Below are 19,331 nucleotides of genomic sequence, written 5' to 3'. Positions count from 1 at the left end.
AGGCAGGCGGATCATGAGGTCAGGAGATCGAGACCATCCTGGCTAACACGGTGAAACCCCGTCTTTACTAAAAATACAAAAAAATTAGCCGGGCGTGTTGGTGTGCGCCTGTAGTCCCAGCTACTCGGGAGGCTGAGGCAGGAATTAACCCGGGAGGTAGAGGTTGCAGTGAGCCAAGATTACACCACTGTACTCCAGCCTGGGCGACAGAGTGAGACTCCATCTCAAAAAAAATCCTTAACCCAGTAACCCGTGGATGGCCCAAATGCATTCAATCTGTAGTGGCAATTGCTTTGCTAACAGAAGAAAGTAGAAAAATAACTTTTAGAGGAAACCTCATTGTGAGCAGCTCAGTAGTTCAGAACTATCCTAAGTCAAAAAGCAAAAAGGTAGCTTACTAACTCAAAAACCTTAAAGTATAGGGCTATTCTATTAGAAAAAGATGATTTATCATTAACCACTGAAAATTCCCTTAACCCAGCAGGTTTCCTAACAGGGGATTTAAATCTTGATTACCATACAAAGGTCCAACCAGACCTAGGAGGAACCCCCTTCAGGTCAGGAAGATAGATAGTTCCTCCTGGGTGATTGAGGGGAAAAAAAAAATGGGTATTCAGTAATTGATAGGGAAACTTGTAGAAGCTGAGTTAGGAAAATTGCCTAATAACTGGTCTGCTCAAATCTGGGAGCTGTTTGCATTCAGCCAAGCCTTAAAGTACTTACAGAACCAGGAAAGAACCATCCATATCAATTCTAAGTTAATTTAGACTAAACAAGGTCTTTTTAAGAGCAAAGGATAATTGAAATCCCAAACTTGGAAGGTTTTCAACAAAAGTAAAGTTTGCTAAAAGTTAACAGCGTAACAAGTATTATCCTAACATCTAAACTTATGGCCTTAGGCGGTCTAGTCCACAGGCGTGAAGGAAGTCCACTTTAGAAAAGAATGGTTATCTTTAGGAAAAGAAAAAAGAAAAAAGTGGGGGAGGAGAATTTATGTAAAAAGAGTATTATATGGCAAATTCTTGTCCTAAAATAACTGGTTGTTAAAAAAAAAAAGGATGCTTGCGACAAGTCAGAAAGTTAAGGCATGTCGAAAAATTGTCTGTTAAAGTCATGGAAAAAAACAGGTTATAAAAGGAAATTTATGGAAGAAATGTTGCATAATTTCAAAGTAATTAGGCCTCCTAACTGTAAAACTATTGAAGAAACAGTTTATGTGCAAGGTGTGTAAGGAAAGTAAAATATACTTTTGGTAAAAAGATGATAAACGAGGCATAAGAATGTGAATTTTTAACTACATTATAAGGTTAAAATATATATATTTTGTTTTAAAAGTCTAAGCAAGTTTTAAAACGTTAATTGTAAAGGAAATTCTGTGTGTAAACATATTAGCTAAAGTTAAAGAGGTATCCAGTTTTTCTGTGAACTGGACGTTAAAATAAAAGCACAACAGGCTTTTCTTAAAGCACTAATCGGCCGGGCGCGGTGGCTCAAGCCTGTAATCCCAGCACTTTGGGAGGCCGAGACGGGCGGATCACGAGGTCAGGAGATCGAGACCATCCTGGTTAACACGGTGAAACCCCGTCTCTACTAAAAATACAAAAACTAGCCGGGCGAGGTGGCGGGCGCCTGTAGTCCCAGCTACTCGGGAGGCTGAGGCAGGAGAATGGCGTAAACCCGGGAGGCAGAGCTTGCAGTGAGCTGAGATCCGGCCACTGCACTCCAGCCTGGGCGACAGAGTGAGACTCCGTCTCAAAAAAAAAAAAAAAGAAAAGAAAAAAAGAAAAAAGGATGAATCAGGAGAGGGGGAGATTACAAAAGTCCCAGCTACTCGGGAGGCTGAGGCAGGAGAATGGCATAAACCCGGGAGGCACAGCTTGCAGTGAGCTGAGATTGCACCACCGCACTCCAGCCTGGGCGACAGAGTGAAACTTCGTCTCAAAAAAAAAAAAAAAAAAGTCTAACTTTATTTTCAATTCAAAATAACTTTATTATTATTTGAAGCAAGGTCTCCTCTGTTGCCAAGGTTGAGGGCAGTGGCATGATCTCAGCTCACTGCAACCTCCATCTCCTAGGCTGAAGCAATTCTCCCACCTCAGCCTCCTGAGTAGCTGGGACTACAGGTGTGCACTACCACGCTTGGACTACTTTTGCATTTTTTGTAGAGACAGGATCTCACTATGCTGCCCAGGCTGGTCCCAAACTCCTGGGCTCAAGTGATCCTCCTGCCTCAGCCTCCCAAAGTGTTGGGATTACAGGCATGAACCACGGCGTCCAGCCCACGATAACTTATTATACACCTTCTTGAGAATTGTAACAGCATCTGAATTCTAGTTCTAACATGGATACATGGATAAGTCAGGGAGCCTTGGCCATGAGCTTGTCTCCTGTTTGAAGTGGCTGCTGCAGCCTCCACAGTTTCTTGTCATTCTGTCTTTGCTTTGGTCTTTCAGGGCTCTCTCGGCAGCAACACATCTGAGTCAAGAGCCAGGCTTTGGAAGAGGTCAAGTCATAACATTAAAATTGTCACCGCTCTCACCGTCTGAATTCAGAATAACCCAGTGTGGGTCAAAATATCCCAAGTGTTTCACACTTAACAGAATATCCACACGTGTAGAAAAGAGAGAACGCTCTCCTGCTGCCCGCCTTAGGGAACTCTGGTTAAGGGAGGCTACGCATACACTGGTATTTCAAATTGTCCCTTAAATGCTCTTAGAAGGTTTTTGACATCCCTTAGGCAATGCACTATTCTAGGATTAAGGAGGACGGAGAACTTTGTCTTTTTTATTTTTTTGAGACGGAGTCTCACTCTGTTGCCCAGGCTAGAGTATGGTAGCACTATCTCGGCTCACCGCAACCTCCACCTCCCAGGTTCAAGCGATTCTCCTGCCTCAGCTTCCCAAGCAGCTGGAATTACAGGCAAGCGCCACCACCCCCGGCTAATTTTGTATTTTTAGTAGAGATGGGGTTTCACTATATTGTTCAGGCTGGTCTCGAACTCTTAACCTCAGGTGATCCACCCACCTCGGCCTCCCAAAGTGCTAGGATTATAGGCGTGAGCCACCGCACCTGGAATCTCTTGTTGAGGTCCCGAATCTGTTTTAATCACTGTTCAGAAATCTAATTCAAATATTCAGAAGTTTGTATAGCAAAGTGGAAGAAGAAACAATGGGATAGGGAAGCAGATCTGTGTTGAAAAGAACACACATGTTAGAATTTGGAAACTGATGCCCTTTGAACTTTCCTGTGTGCGTATGTGTCGCCTGGGAGGGTCATGCTGCCTTCCCACTTGGAAGACTGGTGCTCTACTCCGTTGACTTTTATTTTTTCTCAGAACATTCAGCACAACCTCTCCTTACCTTTTTTATTTCTGCTCCTATCATCTGTCTCCCACACAGAATGCAAGAGGCTCAGAAACCAGGACCTGGATGTCTTGTTCCCTGCCACATCCATGGAGTCTAGGACACTGTCTGGCACACAGCTCATATTCAATAGATAGTTGTCAAATAAAAGAATAAGTAATCGGTGTGGTAGCTCCCTGCTGTTGGTGCCAGTAATAAATATGTGATCAGGCTCCTTGGCTCTGCTAAAGAAAACAGTTAAATATCTCCAGTAACATCTTCCAGAAACCCCCTTGTGTCTCTCGCCCATCTCCAGAAACCCTAAACAGGCTGCTCCCATGTAAGGAGAGATCCGCCCTCTCCAATGCCCAATTCCCCCTCGCTAAAGGCAGCTTCGAGGCAAGGGCTCTGGAAATCGGATGCTAACACAAAAGCTGTTTTCTTCCAACTTTATTAACTTTTAAGCCTTTTCCTGTTTTCCTGTCATGGCCAAACCTACCTCTTGGCAGCCACTGAAGTCTGAATATTTGAATTAGATTCCTGAACAGTGATTAAAACAGATTCAGGACCTCAACAAGAGATTCCAAAATACCAACAAGATCCTGACTATTCCAAAGGGATTGTACCCATTGGAGGGAGGCAGAGTAGGGGCTCACCTGAGGGTCTCATGGCCTCATCTCTGGGGAGGGCACCATCTGTGCCAGGGAGAGAATTCCAGGCTGGGACGGCATGAGGCTTGTGGCGGTGGTGGTTTGCTGTCATCACCTCAGCTGGCAGGATGAAGGGAGAAGCTGCTCTCACGAAGCCTCCAGCAGAGTGAGGCTCCTGGGTAGCTGTTACCAGGGACGCGCGGAGACCTTACCACCATCATTTTCACAAGCCCAGTTTCCACCCAGGGAAACTGAGCGAAAGAAAGGCTGGGACTGGGATCTGCGAGTCCACCACCCTTCCAGAGGGCAGGAAGGTAAATACCAGCCTCCCTCCTGCCCTCCCAGACTGTCCCTGAGTGACTTCCCCGTCTCCCACACTGAAACACATTCATTCAGACTGTTTTCCAAGCAGAGTCTTCATAATCAAGGGCTCTCTGAACACACCAATGAAAGGAGCTTTCTGTGTGTATTGGTCTGAATTGTAAAAAACATCAACCTCCCCAATGCTTGTTTGTCCATTAAAACTCAGTATTTATCTTAAAAAAAGAAAAAAAAACCCACTCCGACTGTATGCTCCCAGCCCATTAAAGACTTTGATGACCATCAGAGATACCTGACTCAAATTTGATGCATGGGTCCAGCCAATTTTTTGTTTTGGATTGAGCGATGGGTACTTTGTAAATAAGCAATGTGCTGTCGTGAAGAAAAATTACCAATGGTCTGAGTGAGTTCCTTTTTTGCATTTCTTTGGGGCAGCGTGGAGCCCAGCATCAGATGTGGAGTAAATAAAATGGGGTGCCTCGCCTTCCCTACAAAGGTCACGTTCACCCCCTTGACCAGGTCGGTGCTCTTGGTTCTCCTGGAGCGTGTGGTGCTCACTTTGTACACATGGTCCAGCAGCCGGGCCCAAGGCTTCCCCAGGATGACATACAACACAGGAGCCTGTTGATCCGCAGAGTTGAATGTTTTCCTTTCTGCTTCATGCAAAAGCCCCATGCTTTTAATAGACCAGTGGAAAACTAAATGTCGCACCTTGTTCCTTGTCCTGAGATGCCGCAGGGCCCCGCCCCAGCCACAGAAGATGCAATTGGTGAAGACTCAACCTTTCCTTACCAAGTGAGTGGGTAGAGCTGCCCACTGAGGGGTTGACCACATGTGACATCTGTCAGATAAAAGGACAGAGAGAGGGTGACTGGCTCAAGCCAGACTCAGGAGACATCACAGCCAGCAAATCCTGTTTGATCAAACTGAAGTATGAAATGGATGGGATGGGCACAGTGGCCCAAGCCTGTAATCCCAGCACTCTGGGAGGCTGAGATGGGCAGATCATGAGGTCAAGAGATCGAGACCATCCTGGCCAACATGGTGAAACCCTGTCTCTACTAAAAATACAAAAATTAGCTGGACGTGGTGGTGTGTGCCTGTAGTCCCAGCTACTCGGGAGGCTGAGGCAGGAGAATCTCTTGAACCCGGAAGGTGGAGGTTGCAGTGAGCCGAGATCGCACCACTGCACTCCAGTCTGGCGACAGAGCAAGACTCCGTCTCAATAAATAAATAAATAAAAATAAAGTATGAAATGGGTAAAATGTGTCTTCAGCAGTCCCAGGCTTTCTATTTTTGTGCACTTACTCCTTGGCAATATACAAGAAACGAGTACCCATGGTACCTCATCGAAATATCCTCCTGGGAAAGGGAGAGAACCCCATATATGTCAAGGTCTGCGAGACTGACTGTGCTACCTGTGTGTCCTTCCCAGGTGTACTGGCAGCCTAAAAGGGATCCTTAGCTATCAGTGAGTTTGCAAGGAGGTTTGCAAGGAGATTTGGGGAGGTGCTGGCAGGGCTCTCTCAGCAGCCCCCCAAAAAACAGAAATCACTTACTTATCTTTGGCTGATGGTACATTACATGTCATTGACTCCATCTCCAGCCTCAGGCTGGGCTGAGGTTCTTTCATGGTGAGGGTCTTCTGGCAGGCTAAGGAAAATTACAAACTTGACTTTTACAAGTATTTATGGAGCAGTGGTAGAGGCAGAGGCCAGAGACAGAGAGAGAGATAACTCCCAAAGCTAAGCTCCTGGCTTTGGGAGCTTAGGATATCATCAAAGGGGGCAGAGAGACAGCATAGCTGGGAACCTTTGGGCTCAATCCTTTAATTACAGTGGGGTGGGGTGAGACAGCCCTATTGTTAGGAAGAGATCCAGTTCCACAGGGGTACAGGGCAGGGGACTTCAAATGTCAGATATACACAGATTTCCCCAGAAGAATGCCAGTAAGGGTGGATCCAAGGGGATCAATTTCCAATGCCTCAATGTTCTTAAGTTTTCTTCTATTTTATAATTTTGTTTGTTTTTGTAGAGACAGGGTCTTGCTATGTTGCCCAAGCTGGTCTTGAACTCCTGGCCTCAAGCAATACTCTTGCCTTGGCCTCCCAAAATGCTGGGATTACAGGCATGAACCACTGCCCTGGCTCCTAAGTTTTCTTTTCTTCTTTTTTTTTTTTTTTTGAGACGGAGTTTCGCTCTTGTTGCCCAGGCTGGAGTGCAAGGGCGTGCTTGGCTCACCGCAACCTCCGCCTCCCAGGTTCAAGTGATTCTTCTGCCTCAGCCTCCCTAGTAGCTGGGATTACAGGCATGTGCCACCATGCCTGGCTAATTTTGTATTTTTAGTAGAGACGGGGTTTCTCCATGTTGGTCAGGCTGGTCTCGAACTCCCAATCTCAGGTGATCTGCTTGCCTCGGCCTCCCGAAGTGCTGGGATTACAGGCATGAGCCACCGCGCCCAGCCCTGGCTCCTAAGTTTTCTACTGAAACTTCTGGGAGAATGCAGCACTTTCCCAATAACCCATCCCCCATTTACAAACAAACAAACAAAAAAAGCAGATTCTTACCCATCCCATATCTTATTATGGAGCATTTCCTGGGGTGAAAAGAATCTCTTTAGTCCCAGGCTGGCAGCGTGAAACTGTGTTTTTCCTTGTGTCATCCAGAAAACCACCAGGATGGCTCATATTAGAAAGGCTAATATTAGTGGCGATGTCAGTTTACAAACGAGGAAGAGACTGTCTCCAGCTGGACCAAAGGTGCTCTCTTCAAAGACAGCAGGTTGGGTTTTCCGCCTTCCACGGCCTGTGTTCATACTTAGCAGGTTTGCAGGAAAGGCTCTCCGTTCACATCAGGGAGCCAAGTGCATGCACAATGGGTAAACACATTTGTAACTTACATCCCATGTTCACTTTGGAACGGGGTTTTAGTTAAAATGAGGTGGCATTTGGTTCTTTACATCAGAATGTGAACTATAGGACACAAAGACAGTTCGCATGCAGCCTCTCTTAACTGCTGAAACTGGCTTGAGGTGTGCAGTAGCTTATCAGGAGAGAATGTTTGTTTGTAAGGCTGGTCCTTCGTCCAGTCAGAGCTGTAGTGGTCTGGGTTATAAATCAGAATTTTGTTCCCACTCAAACCCTTAAGTGTGTTCCTTTTTCCTGGGCCGTAGAGCTGCCTTTGCTATCAGAGATTCAGCTGGGGATATCTCAGCTCTGGAACATTGCATATTTATTTTTAAAGTTATTATTATTATTATTATTATTATTAGAGTTTATAGAGTAGGGGTCTTGCTCTGTTACCCCAGCAGGAATGCAGTGGCATGATCATGGCTTACTGCAGCCTAGGCCTCCTGGGCTCAAGTGATCCTCCCAACTCAGCATCCTGAGTGGCTGGGATCACAAGTACGTGTCACCACACCTGGCTAATGTTATTTTTATTTTTTATAGAAGCAGGGTCTTGCTGTGTTGCCCAGGCTGGTCTCAAACTCCTCGCCTCAAGTGATTCTCTTGCCTCTGACTCTCAAAGCACTGGGATCACAGGGGTGAACTATCCTGGGTTGGGGGGCTGGTGTCCCATTGTGTGTTGAGAAGCATCTTCCCGGCCAGATCAGCCCAGGCATCCTGGAGCAGCTCAGCCAGGTGTTCTCTGGACGATGCCGAGGCCTCGGGAAACACAGATAGCTTGAGGAGACCCTGACGTGTCATCTCCAGCATCCGCCAGGGTGGAAGGTCCCAAACTGGCAGCTCTGGTTCAGCTCCTCATTCCACTGCGGATCCCCCCACTTTTGGGGGGTCCTCTTGCTTCCTAAAAGCAATTTACAGATGTTTCCCCCAGTCCTGTAAGGCACAGGCACGGTACTAGTAACAGGCTCAACTCCTGCTCTGCAATAGAAACGCATGACCCCACGGCTCCCACCTTGTAGGATCCCAGACAATTTGCATGGTGGCCTCTAAACCCACAGTCCTCAAAGTGGGGACCCAGGACCAGTAGCTTCAGCATCACCTGGGAACTTGTTGGAAATGCAAATTCTTGGACCCCACCCCTTACCTATTGAATCAGCGCTTTGGCAGTGGAGCCCAGCAGTCTTGCCTTCCAGGCAAACAAGCCCTCCAGGTGAATCCATTCTCAACCTCACTTGTGTAGGAAATGGGTATCACGTTCCAAAGCCAAGGGTTGTTTTGGGGCTGAACGGAGGTAGTGCGTGTTTCCTGGCAGGAAGGTAAAGGCCAATTTGTAGCAGTTGCTGTTATCTCACCAATAATGCATCATGGTTCAGGGCTACCGGCTTTCCGAGCTCAAGCTGTTTGCCAAGAATGGAGGCACATACTATCCTTTCCCTCTTCCCCTCAGCTGGGCGGGGTCTCATGCTTCCAGATTCCCTGTGTTTCACTTCAGCTCCTTTAGCTACCCAAGTCTCACTGCCCATATTCCTTCTCTCGTGACCTGCTCGCTCTATCTGGTATCCAGGAGGGCAAGTTCTTTCTCACCTCTGGTCTTCAGGTTCCCCCTCCCAAGACCTAGCCTCTCTCCCTAGATTTTCAGACCAACAGCACCCAGACCGATCCACAAACTCCTTCATCCTGGTCCCTCTCCCCACCCCAGGACTCCCAGCTGAATGCAATTCCTTATTACCGCCCACTCCTCCACCCTGATCAAAAGGTCATGTGACCAACCTTCTCGCTTCTAGACTCATCCAGGGGTGCGGGATAGAAGGCAGGTGCCCTTGAATCGTGACCTAGCCTCAGCATCCCTCTAAATTAGTTGCATGTAACCCAATCGCCCCCACCTAGGTTTCATTGTGTTTCAATCTTTTTTTTTTTTTTTTTTTTGAGACGGAGTCTCACTCTGTCGCCCAGGCTGGAGTGCAGTGGCCGGATCTCAGCTCACTGCAAGCTCCGCCTCCCGGCTTCACGCCATTCTCTGGCCTCAGCCTCCCAAGTAGCTGGGACTACAGGCGCCCGCCACCTCGCCCGGCTAGTTTTTTTGTATTTTTTTAGTAGAGACGGGGTTTCACCGTGTTAACCAGGATGGTCTCGATCTCCGACCTCGTGATCCGCCCGTCTGGACCTCCCAAAGTGCTGGGATTACAGGCTTCAGCCACCGCGCCCGGCCGTGTTTCAATCTTTTAAATAAAGCAGGCCATCTTTCTTTCTGAGTGTGACCTTGGAGTTACACATACGCAAAATAGATTTGCATCTATTCTCCATCTAACAGGCTCAACAGACAATGCACAGTTCCTCCTGTCAACAGACATTATTGACACTAGAGTCATAAAATGCATCTCCAAGATGCGGAAGTCAGTTCAAGAAAGATAACTGTATCATTAGTTTTCTCTTTCCATTTCCACCCCCTTGGCTCTAGGGGTGTTGCCCTCAACCCTCATCGTCTTGGTTCAGGTGCTCAGCTCCTGTTTGTAGCCCCAGGACAAGATGTTACCAGGGAGATCTTTAGAAATGCAGAATCTCTCCCTACCCCACAACAGAATTGCACCTGCGTAACCAGCGCCCCAGGTAGATCCGGCTGAGAAGCTGGATCTTACCTGATGAAGGGTAAGGTTTACCAAATGTTCCTGGGGACAAGTTCTCCTGCGACACTGGTTTAAAATAGGAATTCCCGAAAGGTCTGATTAATGAGTTTGGAGTGGAACCCAGGAAACTGGGTATTTAAAACAATCTCTCCTGCGATTCTTAGAAAGTAAATTTATAATGGGGAGGAGTCAAAGATAAGCGTCTGAAAACAATTTTCACCCAGTGTGGTGCTTCGAGACAGCGTTAGGTTCTTTTGTTGAAAGGAATTTGTGGCATCTGGGAGTGGAGCAGAGACCACTTCCCAAACTCCTGTTGTTCTTCTTCTTATTTTTTTAATTCCAACAATTTAGAAGGAATTAAAGCAAAAGACGTAAGTTCTCTGGTTGCTGATATGTGGTACCTGAGATCAAGGCAAGATTGCTTAAACCAGTGAAGTGAGGATTATGGGCGCAAACTCAGGAATAAAGAGCGTGAGCTCGGCCTGGAAGGGGACACAGGTTTGGCGACCAAATGGGTCACCGCTGGGCCCGGCCTAATCCAACTGCGCACGCCGGTGGGCCACAGCATTGCAGCGCTGGATCTCCGGGTCGGGAGAGGCGGATGGAATTCAGCCTCTGTTTCAAAACTGCCAAAGCCACCCGCTCTGCCCAACTCCCCCACCAGCCAGCTCTGGGGCAGCCCCCCGGAGCCCGCCCGCTCCCGTCCCCGGGACAAGGGCGCAATTGACCAGCGCGGGCCGCCTCCGGCCCACCCAGATGACGGCCAACTTTTTTTTTTTTTTTTTAAGCCATCAAATTCAATATTTACAGGCACAACCTCATGCTTGGTTCTAAAACTACTGGCCACTCAAGGAACAGTTTACTTCTCACTTCTGCCCATAACAAGAAAAACAGACTTGTGCCTTACTCTTAAAAGAAAACAAAAAAGAATAATAAATATAGGTTTTTAAAAATTTATATATAATTTTTAAAACCCCGTTTGTTGCATGTGGTCCCTTTCCCTCCTGTTGCTGAACAGAATAAAAGCCTATTTTGCCAGGGCCCACAGTCCTGGCGGCCCCCGCAGCTGCGGCCCTGTAACTTTAAACCTGGCCTGAGATCATCGTTTTGGCGCCGGCCAAACAGAGCCCGAGGGCGGGCCTAGCGCGCCCGGACGGAGACCACCTTGCGGCCGACCCCGCTCCCCCGCCTCCTCGGGAGAGATAAATGCTGACTCCGCTCGGAAAAGTTCTCAGCTGCGAAGTTTGCTGTCCGGCTGCCTGGGCTCTGGGAAGCTCGGGCACCCTCCCGCGCCGTGGCTCCTGCTTCTACCCCGCGGGCCCCCACCGTCGCGCTCCTCCAGGCTGGGCCTGTGGCCGCGGCGCTTTTTAATCTTCCCCCAGCGCAGAAACTTGCTGCTCGGCCCCCAGGAGAGCAACTCAACGGGAACGATGTGGAAGGTGTCAGCTCTGCTCTTCGTTTTGGGGAGCGCATCGCTCTGGGTCCTGGCACAAGGAGGTAAGACCCAGCGCAAGTGGCTTCCTGCCGTCGCTGATGGGGACGAGCGAGCAGAGACTTGCTGGAATGCCCGGGCCTGGTATTATTCGAGGTTGTCCAGGGGAGCGCGGGGGAGCTGAGGGTGTGTGCGTGCCAGGCGGCTCAGCGCCGGAGGAGGAGAGGCAGCGGCTTAGCCGGTGCCAGGTCCCAAAGACGCAGCTGCGCGGGTGTGCAGGGAGGAGCCCCGGAATCCACAGGCTGCGAGGTGGGCAGCAGAGGGGGCCTCCCTCCGAGTCGGCAGCGCCAGAGAGATCGGGTGGAAGGTTCACAGTAGGCAGCCCCGCTTGCTGGCAGCAGTGACTGGGGTTTCCTTACCACAGGGCGGTGTGTTGGAGGAATACGCACGCCTCGGGAGAAGCTGGCCCCATAGAATCGGGGGGGGGCGGGTCGTTCAGGAGGACTGGGGCCAAGAGGAGGGTTCCCCCCTCTGCGGTGGCCCTGGTCCCCCTTGAGACTACCTAGTCTGGTGCCCTGCCTGTTGGGCGCCCTCAGCACCCCATCACTGGACTGGAAGAGGCCTCCTTTATCCTCTTTAGAGAGGATGGTGTATGTGGAAAGGATCCAAGTGGAGGCTTCCGAGCGGTGTGAGTGCATGAAGATTGTTACACGTTATGAACATTGAGGTTTAAGTGGGTTTGAGCCACGTGTTCATCTTGGGCAACAACAACAGTGGCTGAATGCCTGTTGCTGACTCCTTAGGCTTTAAATGTATTGGATCCCATGGTGGGGTGGGGGCGTCCACAGCTTCTATTCTCCGTTGTCCTCTCCTGGAGCCTTACCTCTCTTCCTGCTGGGTTGATGTGTTGGTGGTCTCCGTTGACATCTGTCAACATTTTGTTTCTTTTCTTGGGTTTTTATTTTTGTGTTTCCTCAGTAGAACACATGTTCTGAAGGACCCAGCTTACATCCAGCCTTGATTCCCCACCGCCAAAACAATGCCTGGCACATAGTAGTTGCTCACTAAATGTTGGTTGAAGGAATTGTAAGCTAATTCGTGATCTTTGGGGCTGGAGGTTGCTGAGCTGTGCTGTGAAAAGTAAACATTTTCCAAAAATTGGAGATCACCGTAGGCCTAGGCCCAGAGGAATACTTCTTGGAGAGGGAGTGGTTTGCAGGAGGGGTGCTCCTAACCTGGGCTCCTACAGTTGTCCACACAGACAAAAATACCCAATCTCAGGGAAATGATAGAGTGTACTGCTCTGTTCTGGGCTGTCTGCTTCAAAGGGACAGAGCGACTCTTTTTATAGGGTCCATGGGTTATTCGTGGCAGTCCTATCTTTGGAACTTCTCTTTCCACTGGAATATATACAGTTCTGTATTTTCAGTTACATTTCCTTTCTGGCGAGACAATGTGCAAATGACACCGTTTTGTGCTCACCAGGGCAAAGTGAGGGAGTGCCCTCACTTCAGCATCTCAGCCCTGCTGAAGAAAAAGCGACTGGGTAACATCCTTTGTTTTTGCCCAGGGAAGCTTTAGCTGTGATTCTCTTCAGCCAGCTCCTGAATGCCAAAGGTACTCCTAAAAGATGGCATTAAAACCGAAAAACCATAGTTGGTGCTGGAAACTCCACTACTAAAGAAAGAAGTGGTGTGGGGGGCTGGCTGAGTGAGGGTGGGTGCTCAGTTGCCTGGCTGCCAGAGGAGCAGAGTCCCAGCAGGGTTTTTGTCTGAGAATAATGAGCGAGGCGACTTGAATATGGATGAATAACATTACTGAGCGAGGCTATGGTTGGCTTTTGTTGGGGAGCTGGGCTGGGGGGTAATTACGGTGATGAATTTTATGATCCTTTTCATAAGATCCTACACCCTACTGGGTTTCCCTCCTCCAGCGTCTGGTTCAGTTTTATCATCTGGTCCCATGTGTCATCTCTTTGGGTGTTAGTGGATTCAAAGGAGGTCTGTTGTCCACACATCTGGCGTTTTCTTCCTTTGTCAGGCCCCACCCTCATGCTGAACTTTCATCGGGAAGGCACGTTTTTGGGGCCTCTTCATTGGACAGTTTATTTTGTGAGATTCTGCAAGCTGCTGCTCGCTGCTAACCCACATGTGCTTTTCCGGGACCAGTCCACCCAGGATTAATCATGCGGCCAACAAATTTCCCTGTGATTTCCCCGAAACGCTTGCCAGTTTGGAGGCCCTGAAATCCTCATGAGTTGTTAAGAGTTTTTGTTGCACTGAAGGCACTTAATAAAGATCAGGTCTGTTAGAGGCTTTGTGAGGGAAGCCTCTGCATTGCACTGGTGTATAAGATCCAAAATAGCATTGAATATAGAAAAGCATAATTTAAGAAGTGTGTCCAGGCATGAGAAGACTGAATCTGGACGTGGCCGAAGGAACTAAACCCCTGACTTTTTTTTGGCTTCTGTAAAATAAGCAGCACGCGAGTGACTCTACACTGTAGAATTATAAGGACCCCAAGCCTTGGTGTGACAGTGGAGGGTCAGACCAAGAAAAAAGGACAAGACCATCCTTCCATTCCCATCGCTCGCCAGGTGCTAGGAATGTTTCTAGCTACCTCTTTGGATCCTTGTAACACCTGTAAATTACACGCTCTTATCTTGGAATATACCAGAACTGGGTTTGAAAAATAGGTCTAACTTCAAACCTCAAGCTCTTTTTACTACACTACTCTGCCATTAAAAAAAAAAAAAAAAGAGAAAAAGAAGGGCTGGGCACAGTGGCTCATGCCTGTAATCCTAGCACTTTAGGAGGACGAGGCAGGCAGATCATGAAGTAAGGAGTTCGAGACCAGCCCGGCCAATATAGTGAAACCTCATCTCTACTAAAAATACAAAAATTAGCTGGGCATGGTGGTGTGCACCTGTAGTCCCAGCTACAGGCTGAGGCAGAAGAATTGCTTGAACCCGGGAGGCGGAGGTTGCAGTGAGCCGAGATCACGCCACTGCACTCCAGCCTGGCAACAGAGCAAGACTTCGTCTCAAAAAAATAAATAAATACACAAAAAATAAAGAGGTTGAGCTTGAAATTAAAGGTTAACCTCACTTTTAGCCTCTTAAACATAAAAACAAAATTTTCTAAAGATACGAAAATTCTTTTCCAGTACATGCTCCCCATAATATCCTTTTAAGAATGAAATTGTCACAATACATTAAAATAGGATTTATTAATTCATTCTGCAAATAGTTATTAAGCGTTTCCTGAGTTCTTGGTGTGTTACTAGATGCAGAATTTGAACTACATGCACTTTTGAGAGAGGCACACCTCACATTCTAAAGTGTGCCCTGCAGTCCTCACCAGCAAAGCAATGAACATGCACTTTTAAATTCCATCGGCTTATCTGAATATTTGTCATATTTCTGGCTTTGGAGAGCAGGCATGCCAGGTTATAACTTGTGGAAGTATGACGGTGGGAGGAGGAGGAGGGAGTGAGAACTCAACTACTCAGGATTACCCTGGTGAAATTCATGTGACGAATCTGAATCAGATCCTGTAGGGCTCTTCCAGGAAGCCTTGCCACTCTTGGTGCCCCAAAACCTCTCAGGGAAATACCCGGTGTGCACGTTTTATTGAAGAGAATCAACTGATGGAGGGTGCTGGACACTTCCAAGTGGACAGTTATTGCGATGAGTCTTAGGATTCTCATTTGCTGGGCAAGAGATAAAGCTCCGTGCTTAGGCATTTGATACAGGGCCTGTGAGCTAGAGCCCCGGTAGGGAATAACTGGAATTCTGCCAGTTCCATCCAAGGCAGGAAAACAAGGTGACCGTTTCCTTCCCACATGTCTAACCCCAGCGCCCGTCCACCGGCCTGTCGGCAGCCAGCCAGTTGATGGCAAGCGCCCCTGAGTGTTGGCCGAAAGAGGTAGGAGGGTCACCCTCCTTTTCATCTGGCTGAGTGTCTTTGCCTTGAGAATTGCTCAAAGATGGATTTGTCCTTTGAGGTGAATCAAGCTAAGTCCAGGGGGAAGTACGCAGGTATGGCCAACTCGTTCATGTAGCTTTCTGAGGAGCTGAATGCTGACATTGTGAGGCAATGCTAAATTTAATGAACCAGTTCCCCCCCCAACCAAACACACACACACATCCGGAGAAAGATGTGCTCTTGACCCCTGTCCAGAGGGGCCGGGCCACAAAGTGTCCCAGGCAGTAGAGGGAGACCAACCCTGAGCCACTGTGGTGATTGATAATCACCATTGTTAATGTTTGCAGCATGTACAAATGCCAGTTACGCAGAGTGTAAATGGGAAGCAGGAACGGGGCATGCGAGAATATTTTTAACATATTGATGAGGACAGGGCACTTCCCACAGTTCATCAGGGTGTCTCCATCCAGGAGAACACAACACAACTCGTATTTAAAAAGCTGCGATACAGCAAATATTGTCCTGTCCAAAAGAGAAGGGAATCCATTTGCTTAGAAGAGGAGAAGAAAGAATTTGCTGATGTTTAAACTTTCCCTGCCCAAAGAATTAACTGATTTAACAAATATTTATTATTTTCTCTATAATTATATATAAATTCACATATAAATATATAATATATAAATATACAATTATATATAAATCCATATATGTAAATGTATATAATTATATGTAAATGCATATGTAAATACATATATAATTATATATAAATTCACATACAAATATATAATTATATATAAATTTGCATATATAAATACACATAAAAATTCATATAAATATATAATTATATATAAATTCATATATGTATATGAATATATATAATTATATATAAATTCATATATATATGTGTGTGTATATATATTTTTGAGACAAGGTCTCACTCTGTCTCCCAGGCTGGAGTCCAGTAGCACTATCTCGACTCACTGCAGCATTGACCTCCCAGGCTTAAGCGATCTTCCCTCCTCAGCCTACTAAGTAGCTGGGACCACAGGTGTGCACCACCACACCCGACTGTTTTTGTATTTTTGGTAGAGATGGAGTTTCACCATGTTGCCCAGGCTGGTCTCAAACTCCTGAACCTATCTTGGCCTCAAAGAGTGCCAAGATTACAGTTGTGAGCCACCGCACCCAGCCAGCAAATATTTATTGAATAGCTACAGTGTAAGTCAGGCAGTGGGGAACAAGGCAAACCCTTACCCTGCTTATAGTTAGTAGGGAAGGTGTCATGTGTGGTGTCTGGGGGTATTCTGATCTCAATCAAGGTGGTTCTATGATGAATCAGAGATCTCTGTTTTGTCACAGTCTGGAAATTTATTCCACCTAACAACTCCATCATTTGCTTTTGTTGTAAATACAAAAAATAGCATCTTGGAGGTATCTGTCTCCTGAGAAGGGCATGCCTTGGACAGCAAATATGCATAGAAAGCGTTTGAAAACAATTTCCTGGCCGGGCGCGGTGGCTCAAGCCTGTAATCCCAGCACTTTGGGAGGCCGAGACGGGCGGATCACGAGGTCAGGAGATCGAGACCATCCTGGCTAACACGGTGAAATCCCGTCTCTACTAAAAAATACAAAAAACTAGCCGGGCGAGGTGGCGGGCACCTGTAGTCCCAGCTACTCGGGAGGCTGAGGCAGGAGAATGGCGTAAACCCGGGAGGCGGAGCTTGCAGTGAGCTGAGATCGGGCCACTGCACTCCAGCCTGGGCGACAGAGCGAGACTCCGTCTCAAAAAAAAAAAAAGAAAAAGAAAAAACAATTTCCTGTTCTAAATAAACTATTTGGTTTTCTGGCCTCTTGTGAGATTGGCTAATGGGAAACAGTTTGTTCTGAGTCAAATCTCCCCATAAGATTAAATGTGAATCTGTAAAGCTAAGGGATCTAGATTCTTGAATGGCTGATGTTAATAGCACTAACAATGTAATAACAGCTAGCGCTTAGTGTGTGTGAACCCCTTTCTAAGCCCTGTTTCATTCAGTCCTCACAACAGACTACTCGGCTGGAGCTTCTTGTATTTTATAGAGGAATTAAGAGACTCAGTGAGGTTCAGTAGCCCACACAGACACGGAGCTTGTAAATGGCAGCAGTGAGATGTAAACCCAGGCTGCTCAACCCTAGAGCCCACACCTCTAACCACTTAGCTACACAATCAGCTATGCTTGGAATAGCTTGAATCCATGCCACTGAGGACACCCAGAAAAGTGAGAGGTTGATTCCTTCAAGTACTTACTACCTTACAGCAGCAAACCACTTGAATTGATTGAACAATTGATTGAGTGATTGAGATGGAGTCTTGTTCTGTTGCCCAGGCCGGAGTTGTGATCCCAGCTCACTGCAACCTCTGCCCCCTAGGTTCCAGCAATTCTCTTGCCTCAGCCTCCCTGGTAGCTGGGATTACAGGCATATGCCACCACATCTGGCTAATTTTTGTATGTTTAGTAGAGATGGGGTTTCACCATGTTGGCCAGTCTGTCCTTGAACTCCTGACCTCAAGTGATCTACCCGCCTCAGCCTCCCAAAGTGCTGGAATTACAGGCATGAGCTACTGCGCCCGACCACCACTTGTTATTTTTACAAACATGATTTTTTTTTCCGGCTTATATTAACTTTGTTTGTTGCATACATAATGCTGATGATGAGTATACTCAATGCTGGGAGTACTGAATCAAGGATGCTGTCCCTCTCCCCTTAAGCATTTACAGAGCACACACATTAAGTTAGAGAGGAAGCATATGCTGTGATTGCAGCTTGCAGAGAGAGGCAAGACAGGTGTGTGTTTTCTACACATGTAGAAAGAACATACAAGGCAACAGATAAAGTCGTGTCCTGCGTGGCTTATGCTGTTGTCTGTTGCTAGAGATTTAGAGATAAGAGAGAATCTTGGAGTTGGGAGGAGCTGGAAAACGCCTTGTGAGGAAGATGCAATTTGACTTTGGCTGTGAAAAATGGTGGGGTGGTTGGACCAGGTGGCAGGGACAGTTGGTCAAGGCAGAAGAAATGGCTTGAGCAAATGCGTGGAAATTAGATCGGTCCGGGCTTTTTGTGGGAAGAGTCGTGGGCATTGAGGGCTGGCAAGAGTGGTGAAGGTTGGGGGTTAGGAGAGTTGAGTTGGGCAATGGCAGGAAATTGGGGAGACAGATGAGTCCATGCTGAGTGGAGGGGCGGATCTTTTTCTGTAGGCAGAAATAGAGAATGGGAGTGGCTCATGAATGCTGGTTGTCAGAAGATCATTAGTGAGGAAGGAGCCATAGGAGACCGAATCTAGTTTGTGAGACCAGTCTAGGGGCAGGTACGATGGTGGGGGTGGGGGTCAGGAGGTAAAGAGGCAAAATGTGGTGACAACAGAAAGTGGGGATAAGACCAAATTTCTTTTCTTATCTTTTTCTTTTTTCCTTTCCTTTCCTGTCCTGTCCTGTCATTTCTTTTTGAGATGGAGGCTCACTCTGTTGCCCAGGCTGGAATGCAATGGCATGATCTTGGCTCACTGCAACCTCTGCCTCCCGGGTTCAAGCGATTCTCCTGACTCAGCCTCCTGAGTAGCTGGGATTACAGGCATCCGCCACCACACCCGGCTAATTTTTGTGTTTTTAGTAGAGATGGGGTTTCATCATATTGGTCAGGCTGGTCTCGAACTCCTGACCCCGTAATCTGCCCACCTCAGCCTCCCAAAGTGCTGGGATTACAGGCGTGAGCCACCGCTCCCAGTGAGACCGAATTTCTAGGAATAAGAGCCAGCAAGACTTACAGTTCAGCATTTCCTGACTTGTTACTAGTCACCTCTTAGAGCACTCACGACTATATTCACACGTTTAAATTGATATTAATTCATATACCATAAAATTAATCCATTTAAAGCAAACAATTCAGTAGTCTTCAGTATAGTCACAGAGTTACGCAACTATCACTACTATCAATTTTAGAACATTTTCTTTTTCTTTTTCTTTCTTTCTTTTTTTTTTTTTGAGACAGAGTCTTACTCTGTTGCCCAGGCTGGAGTGCGGTGGCGTAATCTTGGCTCACTGCAAGCTCCGCCTCCCGGGTTCACGCCATTCTCCTGCCTCAGCCTCCAGAGTAGCTG

General features: G+C 47.3%; 1 protein-coding gene across 1 annotated transcript in view; it reads left to right on the top strand.

The window, feature by feature from the left end:
• Positions 1-10,708: 10,708 nt before the first annotated feature.
• PDPN (podoplanin) overlaps positions 10,709-19,331 on the top strand; it is a 38,074-nt gene continuing 29,451 nt past the window's right edge. The window contains 3 exon segments of the mRNA XM_011939929.1: positions 10,709-11,065; positions 11,067-11,155; positions 11,157-11,338. Of these exon segments, the coding sequence (XP_011795319.1) occupies positions 11,048-11,065; positions 11,067-11,155; positions 11,157-11,338 (289 nt within the window). The 5' untranslated portion in view covers positions 10,709-11,047.

Source organism: Colobus angolensis, unplaced genomic scaffold (genome assembly GCF_000951035.1).
Source record: "Colobus angolensis palliatus isolate OR3802 unplaced genomic scaffold, Cang.pa_1.0 Scaffold185, whole genome shotgun sequence".
NCBI classification, from domain to species: domain Eukaryota; kingdom Metazoa; phylum Chordata; class Mammalia; order Primates; family Cercopithecidae; genus Colobus; species Colobus angolensis.
The sequence above is the reverse complement of the archived record's forward strand: the minus strand, read 5'-3'. Positions and strand labels throughout refer to the sequence as shown.